This window comes from Pelophylax lessonae, assembly GCF_965119305.1.
Source record: "Pelophylax lessonae genome assembly, chromosome: 7".
Taxonomy (NCBI): domain Eukaryota; kingdom Metazoa; phylum Chordata; class Amphibia; order Anura; family Ranidae; genus Pelophylax; species Pelophylax lessonae.
This window is the reverse complement of record NC_138774.1, coordinates 171,336,546-171,350,139: the sequence shown is the minus strand read 5'-3', so window position 1 is coordinate 171,350,139 and position 13,594 is coordinate 171,336,546. Positions and strand designations below refer to the sequence as shown.

Sequence of the window (13,594 nt, the reverse complement as noted above, 5' to 3'; positions counted from 1 at the left end):
TGATACCTACTATGGTACCATGTCAGTCAAATTGAGCAGCACCACATTTGTGGACACGTTACTAGGTTAGTTGTGAGTGTTGGCAGCCGATTAAAACACATTAACACTTTGCTGCACATGCGTCAATGTGGCATAATGTTAATATAAGAGAATGTAATACCCATTTCAAAAGGGAATGTATAGTATTTGCATGCATATGTAAAACATTTTTAAAAAAACAAGACCAGTTTGTTGTTGGTCTTAAGCTGGCCATACATGGATGGAAATTCAGCCAGTTCAGCAGGGACTGGACTAAAGCCTCGCACACACGCACCAATTGTTGGCCGACCGATCGGCCGTCTTTTGTCCAGTGTTGTTGTGTTGGTTGAAATGTGCTCTAGACTGCACACAAATTTTGTCGGCCAACAACCAACTGCAGAAGTGATGTCATGTGCTGGTTTACTTTCCGTGTGTTTTTTCTTCTCTGAGCATGCCCAGTCCTGCTCATCACATTTTTGTCTGCCGAAATCTGTACTGACTGAAGAACAATCGGCCGTTCTGGTGACGGCCAACAAAAATTTTATAGCATGCACACCAGATTTTGTTCGGCCGAAAAGTCGCAGTCGGTTGTCGGAAGCATCATACTAGCAAGCCGACAATCGGCCGTTGGCCGAAAATTCACGGCCAACAATCGGTGCGTGTGTACGAGGCTTAAGTTCAATTCATGTATGGGCCAACTGATTGTTCACAAGTTGATAGATATAGCTGTAGTATCTAGTCTAAACAAAAGCAGGTAAAAAGACATAGCAGCGATCAGGCAATAGAAGGGGGGGGGGACTGTGCCTGGAATTTTGCTTTGCTATAATTAGATGCATCTACTGCTATAGTGCTGTTGTAAACGTAAAGTGCTACACATGTCCTCTTCTTGGTATAAGTGATGCCTATTAGCATTATGTGAACATTCCATTAAAAAGGAAATAAATGAAGACATGGGAAAATCTGGAAGCAAAAATTGCCAACTTATGAATGTGCAAACTTTGGCCTTACAACCTAATCCTTCCTTCATTAATGGAGAGGTCAGCACCCAGACCATGCATACAGCCAGCGATACTGAAATGACAATATGCACATACTTGTTCTGGGTTAATGACTCAAACTAGGAAGGGTAATTTTAACTGCCACAAAACTTGCATAATCATATCAAGCAAGCAATGGTTTCTGCCATACTGACAGGTCCCTTTTAACTTAAGACACTTTTTAAAGGCCAAGTTCACGTTTGTTAAAATGTTATCTTTAGGGTGTAACCTTCACCCCCCCCCCCCTCAGTGCCAGCGGGGGATCCTCTCCCCACACCTGCGGTCACAATTTAAAAATGGCTGTGCAGGGCTTTGCCCACTTGGCTGCTCCTGTGAATGAATAGACTACAAGTATCATCACCTATTGCAGCTGATGGCTTCTATTTCTCAATAAACTGTGAAGGTGCTGGTGAACGCTCTTGTAGTCCAAAGATCTTTCTGCTCTCAAAAAACTGCCTGCCCATTTGAGGTATGGACAGATAGCCATCCTGAAAGTCTGCAGGAGCTTGGCATTGCACCTTCGTTCTGCTCATCTTAGAAAAAGATAAATATAATAAAAATAAATGTGCATTATTTATTTTTTTCTTTTTAAAAGGTGGACGTATTCTTGAATGATTAGTAAAACCAAGAAATGCTCCAAAAAGGTATATTGCATCTAAAAACAATGGAAAAGCAAAGTTTTGCAGGCTTCATGCACAGTATACTGTACATATCTACTCCAGCTTAAATGTTATATCAATGTTTCCTTTCCAAATGTGCCTATTCTATGAGTGACAATACAGTATATGGTCTGCCACCCAACTAGTAAATCATGGATGGAACAATAAAATGAACTGCTTATAAAGAAATGCTGAACACTACACCATACAAACGTATTTTGTGGTCCAAGCAGTCAGACCAATACAAGACAGATTTTAAATGTGTACCATCGGTAACCAGTTCTAACTTATCCTTTAAATTGTTCTGGATGCTCTAAAATGATGCAAACCTTTACCTGCGTGGTTGCCTGTAGTTACTACACTGAACCATTATTGTGGTTTATGCTGCCTTAAAATCCAAAAAAGCCCAGTTGTGCCTAACTAACTTGTTCACTACAAGGCTCCTTTCACACTTATGCGACCTACAAGTCGCACGATTTTGACTGAACTTCAAGCAATTCCTGTGTAATCTTGAGGTCTATGGACCTCAAAATGCATCAAAGTAGGCCCAAAGTAGTGCAGGGACTACTTAGTTGCACAGATATGAACAGTACTCATTGGAAATCATGGAGTATGACTTGTCATACGACTTTGCAGTCCCAAGTGTGAAAGGGGTCTAAAGTGTAGTTCTGAGTACTACAAACATTTCCAAAAGTGTGTCACACTGTGCCTGTTGGTACCACAGATAATTGGTCTTATACATCCTTTGTCGTCATCATTACAAAATGATAAAGGCGAAATCCAAGGAATCTTGGAGGCAAGAGAGAAGTGCGCCGAGTACCTGTGAAAATCAGAGGTATGGAGATTTTTTTTTTTAACCAGGTTACCTTTCTTTTAACGGAATATAAAGGCATTTGTTGGGAGACATCCACTTTGAGAGACTTTTTTGGATTAGATTATATTTCCACTGTAGTATATTAAGACATTTACATAAAGTTTATTTACCATTTTTTAAATGTGTACCTGTCAGTATTGTATGCTTTAAACTAGTTTTGTACTTTTATTTTACATTCAGTTATAGTGGTTTAAACATCCATTGTACAGAAAGTATTGCTTTTCCATTTTTAGATCTTTCCCTCAATACTGTACTTTATAAACGTTATGAACTTTTTCTGATAAAGATCCTAACTGACAAACAAACATGTTAAAGTAAACTGCTCTGGTATATCAAATTGTTGAGTAAAAGAACTGCTAAAGTACAAGGGAGGTACCTCTGGGAATCAGTTTTTTGTGTAATCCTGGATTCCAGGCACACACAGGATTTCGGTTTTAAACCATAAGAGCCGATTTTTCACTGGGGCACAGCCTTAAAGCGGAGTTCCGGCCTCAAAATACCTTTAACTAAAAATACCCCAATAATACTAATCCATCGCCCTTTACAGAACCGCTATTCTCATACTTGCAAGGTTTACAGTTTTGGATTTTAGTCAAAATCTTACTTTTAAAAGTGCTCTCTGAGCGTGGCCATCTTGGATGTGGCCATCTGAAGCCGCAGTGTAATCTGCTGTGTCCTGCTTCCTGATTCCAGGGAGTGTTCTGAGAGTTATTCCCGATTTCAGCCTCCTGGGAGTGATGACAAACAGCTCCCAGGATGCAATGCAAAGGCGAAAGTGATATCGGCGGCCGTGGCCACAGAGGGGGGAAAAAAAAGGAGGAAATACCTTATTTTCAGGGCATTTTTGATTGGAAGGGACCCCCGAAAAAATTTGAAAATGCCCAATTGTTGATCAGCATAGCGAGCAAGGAATCACTTAAGTTGCAAAATAGGCCGGAACTCCACTTTAATGTATGCACTATGTACCTGGGCTATTGTGCATTGCATTAAGCCCAATATTGTGATCGGGCTTAACACACCTAAAATGGTGCATGACGTGCTGCAACTCACATTTTTCATATCTGTGCTTTGGAGGGCTATTTAAAGTAATTGTAAAACTCTAATTTATATATTAATAATAAGCAGCGATCTGAGACGAAGTGGCAGCAAGTACCCGCTCCCCCCCAAAAAGTGCCAAATGTGCTGGGGGGGGGGGGGGGGGATGTAAAAAAGTTGCAATTCCCCTATTGGGTGAAGTTCCACTATAATGCATACAATATATTAAGGTTAAAATCCTTAAAGTAGTTGTAAACCCTCACATATACCCACCCAGTGAAGTGAACAGCCTCAGCTAATACACAGTAATGAAACAAATCCTCCTACATAGGTTTTGCTTGTTTATCTGCAGTCTTTTCCACTCTACACCCCTTCAAAAGGGCAGATAGTGTTCATTTCTGTTCATCTGTCAGGAGCAGAGAGGAGGGGGCAGAAAGGCTGCAGTTACACTGTGTGTGAGATGATTGCAGGAAAGGAACACGCATCCCTCCACATAGTTTAAGGGTCCTGTCAGTTTTTCAGGCGGACCTGATCGGATCCTTCATGGGGCAGAAACATCTCCACTGACACCCGCTGCTATCCGATTCCGATCCTGACTGTGAAATCCGGATGGATGGAAACCCTATTTTCCATCCGTCCACGGATCGGATGTGAATGGACAAGTGGTTGGTTCTCATCCGATTCCTTCATAGAAGACAGCAGGGATCTGACAGCTCTGTCGCCACACACAGAGCGGAGACGGAGCTGTCATCTGCCTGCTCAGCGGGGATCGGCGAATCGATCCCCGCTGAGCAGAACGGAGTCCGCCGGCAGAGGCGGACCGTGTGAAAGGACCCTAAGGCTTTAGAATCCCTTTAAAATGAATGCCACTGCAATACACACTGCTAAATCGATAATCTAGTCATCTTGAGATGTATAGAAAAAAATCTATTACAGGGTTATCAAGGGTACTTAATGCCTGCACTTTGGCAGCACTGCTAGCATACGATAGGTTGACGTTTTCCCTTTAAATTAAAGAAAAATAATTTTAAGAAGTATGTAGAAAAAAAATCTATATATAAAAAAGGTAATACTATATATAGAATATACATGTTTTCTTTAAAGTATGAAGTACTTTTTAAATAATGTGACCATGCAAGTAGTCTAGTGAAATGCATCCAGACAAAAATTGGCCTCTAATTTACGAGCGCAGTTACCTTACAACTTTCAGCTCAGAGGGAGCTAAACTTTAGATTTAAGTAATCCATGGTATAACAGACTATGCCACGTTTTCTGTTTTGAATAAAGACAAAGCCAAGCAAACTAGGGGGATTGTCAGTAAACTACTTAGGCGACATATTGTGAAAACAAAAATTTCCCCTCATGTTACAAATAAAAAACACATTTAATGAGGGGTAATGGCCCATCCCTGAAATGAATGGTGGTAATTAAGAGTGAAGTTTGAAAGTAACTAAATTATGGCACTGTGCAAATAAGTGAACAAGTCTTTTGGTCAAAATAATTCTATGCCAAGTCACACAATTCCAAAAGATGTGTAAAAAAAAAAAAAAAAAAAATTGTAAGGGATTTCTTCATTAAATTATAAAAATGGTTGGCCCCTTATCTAATGGGCAAATTAATTTCCTCATTTAAGCTTATGGCACTACTATAAAGATATACCCTACTTGGCTATAAATACTGTTAGACATTACGTTTATTCAATTTCATGTTAAAGATATAAAATCTAAAGTATTGCACAAGGCCAGCTACAAATTCAGGAACATCAGATGTCAATTTTAAGTGCTATGTTAGAAAAAAATTTCTACTGCCTAGGATACTTTTTTAATCAAAATTGTGAGCTTGAAATACCATAGGCATTTTAAATACCTTTCCATTGCTTTTAGCATGAGGTATGCATAAAGTACACCCATATTGTGGAAAGGAAAAAAAATAAAAAAAAACATTTATGGCATTCAGGGCCAGTTCACATCACATGCAGTTCAGTGAGTTTTTTTTTCTGCATCAAAGAACTCATGGATAGTAGTTTATATGGGTTTCAATGGCAAAGTTCACACCAGTGTGATCAATTCTTGAAAAAAAAAAAAAAAAAAAAAAGTAGAACATGCTGCATTTTTTCTGCACTGAACTGTACTGGAACATGGTAAAAGGCACTGAAACACACATGTCCTTGTTTAAGGTGAAGAAAAAGGAAGGGGAAAAAATGCACTGGAGCGCTTAAACGCACCGAAAAAGTGCATACAATAAAGCATCCGGACTGCGTTTCTATGGTGTGAACTGGCCCTTAAACCAGAACTGCGCATATATTTAAAAAGTTACATGTATTCCAATTGCAAGCCGCTTTAAATACTTCAGACTGTCTTGATATCAGCCTTCTGTAATACCCTGCACAGTTTGGAGGCTCTGCTGTGAACAACCTGATAGGAGGAAGAGCAGATTCAGCAGAGAGATTACCCTATCATTATCCAATAAACAGGCAAGGGGTGTATTTTCATTTTGTTCTAGACCAGGCTGTGCTAATACTGCAGTGATCATCGACAATCTGCTTGTATCTTCTGGAAGGATTGCCCAGATAACAAAAATGGCTGAACTACAAACCTTTGGCAGGTGAAAACAGTTCAGCATTTTAAATAAGTATTTCAGTGGCTCCATGGAGTTCAGCTTTAACCAAGAATAAACTATTTTGCTGTTTACCTTACAAAAATGGAAAATGTGCATAGTCCATGTGTTACACAATTTTAAGCACTTTGGGGAATAAATCGTTAAAAATCTGTGGTCTCCTCAGCTGACATGACTGCCCTTATTTCAGGAATGGTTTACAATCCGGTGTTGGTAAATATTGCAATTTCTCTTCAACATAACGAATCCTATCAGGATCAACCAATACCGATTTTCTGGCCACTCTTAAGTCCGTTAGCCGATATTCTGCACATCGAAAGTTTTTATTTTTACACTGTCCTTTGAATTTGTTTTTGCACTTAAGAGGAAGTAAACTTCCTCTACAAACATTTACCTATAGGTAAGCCTATAATAAGGCTTGCCTATAGGTAGTGTAAATATCTCCTAAACGTGTACTGTTTAGGAGATATTTACTTGACATGCAGCCCGTGACATCACTGGCGCATGCGCTCTTAAGGAACGGCCACCCGTGCCATGAACGGCGGCTTCTGTGCGCATTCACGAGTGTGATGTCATCGCAGCACCAGAGCACGCAAACCCGGAGGTAACTCCGGGGAAAATGGCAGCGGTGACATCGATGTGAAGGCACTGCTGTGGGGCTTCGGTCTGCGATGCATACTAGCACATTATGCCTTTGTCTTACAGGGTTTTTTTGGGTTTACAACCTCTTTAAAAGCATTCAAAACACCAAGTTTGACTGTTTTGAATACGGTCATTTTAAAAAAAAAAAAAAAAATCTGGCAGTACAATCACTTCAAGCAATAAATCGGCAAGTTTGTGGCCGATATCAATACTTTTAAATAAAGTGAATATCGGCCACCGATAATTGGTCAATCCCTAGATCATATATTAGAAACCTAGCCAAATACACTGAAGCATTATAAGATGGCATGCAAATTTCTGCTTGGAGTCTACACAAAGCCGAGTTCCACTCGTTTTTGTGTTTATTAAAAGTCAGCAGCTACAAACAGTGTAGCTGCTGACTTAATAAAACACACTCTTATCTGTCCCACGGTCCAGCAATGCGCCCAGCAGGAGCCTCGGTTCTCTCAGCGGCACCGGCATCACTACTGTGGGCACCCGGCTGTGACAGCTTGCGGCTTCACAGCCGGGTGCGAGTCACGCTGCGCGTCCTGAGTGGACAGGCAACTCCTCTAGGACCTATGACGTGTCCCAGAAGACTGCAGGGAGAGGAGAACTTCCTCTCGAGTTGCCTAGGCAGCCCCATCGGAGGTGGGAGCGGGTACCTGTGAAAACTAGGTATCCCCCCCAAAAAAAGGCCTTAAAGCAGAAGTTTGACTTTTAAATGGAACTCCCCTTAAAACATTTCTGAATGTTTGCCTTTTCAAATTTCAACTGTAATTTTCTAATTACTTTGTAATTTTCTAATTACTTTTTTTTTTTTTTCAACACAAGTCTATTCCTAAAATGATCAAAAATTAAAATCAATTTATCCAGCACGCTATTTCCCTACTAGTCAACTATTGTCTGCTGTATTAACCTATTGCTGTTATAAGGAATGGGTGATGGGTTTAAATGTAAAAATACAACATCCTGAGGCATCATGCTTGTGCACATGTATGTGGCTACATCTAGTATATTATACTGTATGTCACTAGTGCATTATGGCAAAAAGGTTCACTTCTATATGGTGATAGGAGAGGACAATACATATTCATTTAAATTTTGGAATTTATTTAAGAGGTTTTCAAGCAGAATTTCAGAATGTAAAGGCCAGGTTTTTACTGCTAAATAGGTTTGAGTTAGGGACATTTGACTTTTCGCCTGAGAGGCAAACTATGGGAAATTTGTCAAATGTTTCTCTACCATACTGGGAGATTTGCACTCACCCATCTATACATTTACAGCCTTCATCTACTGGATTTGGCCTCACTTATGCCCCAATATGACAACTGCCTGGGTCTCTTCCTAGCTGAGTTACTGACAGAGGTTCTAGCCCTTCTTCCTTTAATCACATCAAAAGCAGGAAATGCATTTTAAGAGAAATTTTCTCTGTGGTGATCAAAGCACTGCATTATTGCAGCCCATGACTAACTGAACTTGTAAACCCTTAAATCCCTTCTATTGAAACTAATCACATTAATTCTGTAGTACATAAATAGATACAATACTGGGGTTCTCAATGTGGGTTTTTTTAAACACTTGCACAGCGAGAAGATGGCCTGCTCCTAACACAAAAACACATACTCGTAAAGTGCAAGTTGGCCATTCACTTAACATATCACCAGCTTATGGCTTAAAAATGTCATAACATAAGCCTCTGCTGGTAGGCCAACAGCACAAAGAAATACAGACTAATCTCATGTAACTGCAAAATAGTAAAATGGTTCATACAATCAAATGAAGCCTACATGTACGTTTATAAATTCAACCAGAATTGGCAATACTGTAACAGTTATATTACATTCTGTAAACATAAGTATAACACTTGCAGGTCTGAAAAGGCAATATTTACAGTTTTTGGTTAAATAATCTATTTCAGCTTTCATTATATTCTTATTGTGAGGTGCTGAAATACCACAGATCTCTAATAACCACAACACTGATACATTGCATGTGTAGTACTGTCTCATAATAAGCGACAAAGCACTTTAAAAACAGACCAGGCAATGTGTAAACTTCCTTAGTTTTCTGAACTTCAAAGCTCAGCATGGCCTGCCTGAACAGTAGTGATTTAACCAAGCTGCTTATCCTCTGCCTTTAGGGCACAAGTATATAAGCAGATATCAGTTTGTATTAGTGTAAAAAACAAAAATTAAATAGTAGAAGAGACATAGGTACAATAAGGCAATAAGCTAGAGTTAAAGCAGCATTGATGCATGTCCCTAACTGCAACTATATACATTAATGAGTGTATATAGAATATTAAATCCCATCAGTGCGAAGTGCTTACAGCAAAATGAGCTGCCTAACACTGGCACTATATGGGCAAAATGAAGTGCAACACAGAAAGCTTCCCTTAACATAAAAATAAGTGTGCAAATCTTGATTTTCTTTATACATGTAAAAAATACAGAAGCTATTCGGATACTGTACTGCTATACAAAAAAAAGACACCCATTTTGTGTTTTTAAAAACACAGTAGTATACCTTTTCTTTCCACAAACCATCTAAAAAGGCACTAAGGGTAGGAATGACCAGTAACAAAATATTATGAAATGAAGCAGAAGCACATCATCTTCAGTCCGGTCTAAATATTGGGTACTTTGGTACGAATTCTATGAGTATAACCTGCAAAAAAAAAAAAAAAAAGTTCAGTCTGTGCATAAGACTGCAGGAAAACCACTGAAACGCCTCTATTTTTTTTTTTTTTTAAATCATTTAGACTGCACATCAACATTTTCTTTATATGACCACCCACTACAAACTAACAAAGCCCCAAGGCAACCATTGGATGCCCATCTTAAAGCATGTGCCATCTTTAGGTCTCATGCACACAGGCCTAGGAAAATCTGCCAGAATGGCAGGAAAACAAAACCACAACATACATACTGAACGCCTGTATAAGCGGCTTTTAAGCTTCATGTGCATAAGGCCTTACACTTGCTCAAACCATAGCATGCCCTACGTTTTCACAAATCCAAATCAAAAGTGAGAAACACTTCATAAGCACTAAAGTTTCCATTCAAAATTTTAAATCAGGTGTCATTCAGAAAATGTTTCTAAATTCTTCAGTGCCTTCATACCAATTCTGGTTCCAAAACCTTGTGGGTCATACAGCTAGAACAAAATCTGTCCTGCATATTGGGCCCCAATTCCAAATAGGTTTTTTTTTAAGAGAACTAAAAGAAGAAGGTGGTGAACAATTTTGGAGATTAGAGGGTTGTAAATAAGTCAGTTTTAGAATATGCAAGCCCCTGGACTATTATTTCTTGCCTTCCTTCAATTTTGTGGAAATTGAGACCTGGAAAAAGCCAGAACATTTTTTTCCTGGTCAGAGACTCATTAGGGACCCCATTTCCACAACAACCTTGCCCAACACAGCCTACTGCATACACAAGCAATTTGGCTTGTGTCTAGTGTTGAGCGAACACGGACTGTATTATTCGTGTTCGTACCGAATAATTGGATTTTTTTTACCCGAACACGGACACGGACACTTTACTGTATGTTCGGGTAAAAATCCGTGTTCGGTCGTTTTATTTCCGGGTTTTGCATGCTTTGGCGCTCTTTTCATGGCGGGCTTTCAACAGCCAATCAACAATCGTTTAACTGGTGTGCCTTAAGCCATCCCAGCCATGCCTGCAAATGTCTTAGTAGCTGTGATTGGCCGTCTGAAGCATGTGACCAAGTCTTTATAAGTTCGAGGCAGCCGCCGCAGCAGCGTCATTCTGCTGCTTAGCTAAGGGACAGAGCACACATCAATGTGCTGGCTGCTGATTAGGGAAAGATAGGCAGGAAAAAACCATTTGTGTCCGGATAGAATTGAGGGACAGGTCGGAGTGTTTAGGCAGGGCGAGTTGTAGGCATTTTAGGGATAGAGTCTGCTGAATTATAGGGTCAGTGTCTTCTACAAACTACAATCGATATTGCTGTGTGGGGGGTGGGGTGAATCTGCACTCAATCCTGATCTACGATCTCTTCTCAATCCTGTTAGGGACAGAGTCTGCTGAATTTTAGGGAAACTGTGTTCTACAAACTACAATCGATATTGCTGTGTGGTGTGGGATTGGAGATAGGCAGGTGTCAGTGATCCACATCCATTTTTCTGTGTGTGAGCTGCAGTGAACACAATCTTTTTGGGCTGCAGTGAACACAATCTTTTTGGGCTGCAGTGAACACAATCTTTTTGGGCTGCAGTGAACACAATCTTTTTGGGGTGCAGTGAACAAAATCTTTTTGGGGTGCAGTGAACACAATCCTTTTTGGTGTGCAGTGAACACAATCTTTGTGGGGTGCAGTGAACAAAATCCTTTGTGGGGTGCAGTGAACACAATCTTTTTGGGGTGCAGTGAACAAAATCCTTTTTGGGGTGCAGTGAACAACATCCTTTTTGGGGTGCAGTGAACAACATCCTTTTTGGGGTGCAGTGAACAAAATCCTTTGTGGGGTGCAGTGAACACAATCTTTTTGGGGTGCAGTGAACACAATCTTTTTGGGGTGGAGTGAACAACATCCTTTTTGGGGTGCAGTGAACACAATCCTTTTTGGGGTGCAGTGAACACAATCTTTTTGGGGTGCAGTGAACACAATCTTTTTGGGGTGCAGTGAACACAATCTTTTTGGGGTGCAGTGAACACAATCTTTTTGGGGTGCAGTGAACACAATCTTTGTGGGGTGCAGTGAACACAATCTTTTTGGGGTGGAGTGAACAACATCCTTTTTGGGGTGCAGTGAACAACATCCTTTTTGGGGTGCAGTGAACACAATCTTTTTGGGGTGCAGTGAACACAATCTTTGTGGGGTACAGTGAACAGAATCTTTGTGGGGTGCAGTGAACACAATCTTTGGGGGGTACAGTGAACACAATCTTTTTGGGGTGCAGTGAACACAATCTTTGTGGGGTGCAGTGAACACAATCTTTTTGGGGTGGAGTGAACAAAATCATTTTTGGGGTGCAGTGAACAACATCCTTTTTGGGGTGCAGTGATCAAAATCCTTTTTGGGGTGCAGTGAACACAATCTTTTTGGGGTGCAGTGAACAAAATCCTTTGTGGGGTGCAGTGAACAGAATCTTTGTGGGGTGCAGTGAACACAATCTTTGGGGGGGTACAGTGAACACAATCTTTTTGGGGTGCAGTGAACACAATCTTTGTGGGGTACAGTGAACAGAATCTTTGTGGGGTGCAGTGAACACAATCTTTGGGGGGTACAGTGAACACAATCTTTTTGGGGTGCAGTGAACACAATCTTTGGGGGGTACAGTGAACACAATCTTTTTGGGGTGCAGTGAACACAATCTTTGTGGGGTGCAGTGAACACAATCTTTGGGGGGGTACAGTGAACACAATCTTTTTGGGGTGCAGTGAACAACATCCTTTTAGGGTGCAGTGAACACAATCTTTGTGGGGTGCAGTGAACAACATCCTTTTAGGGTGCAGTGAACACAATCTTTGTGGGGTACAGTGAACAGAATCTTTGTGGGGTGCAGTGAACACAATCTTTGGGGGGTACAGTGAACACAATCTTTGTGAGGTGCAGTGAACACAATCTTTGTGGGGTGCAGTGAACACAATCATTGTGGGGTGCAGTGAACACAATCATTGTGGGGTGCAGTGAACACAATCATTGTGGGGTGCAGTGAACACAATCATTGTGGGGTGCAGTGAACTCAATCTTTGTGGGGTACAGTGAACACAATCTCATACTTCTGAAGATTTGAGGGTGCTGCCTGTTCCATACTCCCCCTACTCCTCATCTAGCCTTTTAGGGGTACAAACAATAGTAATTGGGGCCTAGTGTGGTTGTGTACGTGTGATATACATACACTTTTTTTGGATCATATTTTCTATTCCGCTATTTATTCAAAAACCTTTGGGGATCAGTTAAATTGGGGGATAGTCTGTGTTGGTACGTGTGAGAGAGATCCACCTTTCCAAGTTGTTGGGGTTCATCTCATACTTCTGAAGGTTTGAGGGTGCTGCCTGTTCCATACTCCCCCTACTCCTAGCCTTTTAGGGGTACAAACAATAGTAATTGGGGCCTAGTGTGGTTGTGTACGTGTGATATACATACACTTTTTTTGGATCATATTTTCTATTCCGCTATTTAATCAAAAACCTTTGGGGATCAGTTAAATTGGGGGATAGTCTGTGTTGGTACGTGTGAGAGAGATCCACCTTTCCAAGTTGTTGGGGTTCATCTCATACTTCTGAAGGTTTGAGGGTGCTGCCTGTTCCATACCCCCCCTACTCCTAGCCTTTTAGGGGTACAAACAATAGTAATTGGGGCCTAGTGTGGTTGTGTACGTGTGATATACATACACTTTTTTTGGATCATATTTTCTATTCCGCTATTTAATCAAAAACCTTTGGGGATCAGTTAAATTGGGGGATAGTCTGTGTTGGTACGTGTGAGAGAGATCCACCTTTCCAAGTTGTTGGGGTTCATCTCATACTTCTGAAGGTTTGAGGGTGCTGCCTGTTCCATACCCCCCCTACTCCTCATCTAGCCTTTTAGGGGTACAAACAATAGTAATTGGGGCCTAGTGTGGTTGTGTACGTGTGATATACATACACTTTTTTTGGATCATATTTTCTATTCCGCTATTTAATCAAAAACCTTTGGGGATCAGTTAAATTGGGGGATAGTCTGTGTTGGTACGTGTGAGAGAG

At 40.6% G+C, this 13,594-nt stretch overlaps 1 protein-coding gene across 1 annotated transcript in view; it reads right to left on the bottom strand.

The window, feature by feature from the left end:
* CHIC1 (cysteine rich hydrophobic domain 1) overlaps positions 1-13,594 on the bottom strand; it is a 42,462-nt gene that overhangs the window by 1,163 nt on the left and 27,705 nt on the right. The window contains exon 6 of the mRNA XM_082264641.1: positions 9,411-9,551. Within this exon, the coding sequence (XP_082120767.1) occupies positions 9,501-9,551 (51 nt within the window). The 3' untranslated portion in view covers positions 9,411-9,500. The remainder of the gene's footprint in view (positions 1-9,410; positions 9,552-13,594) is intronic.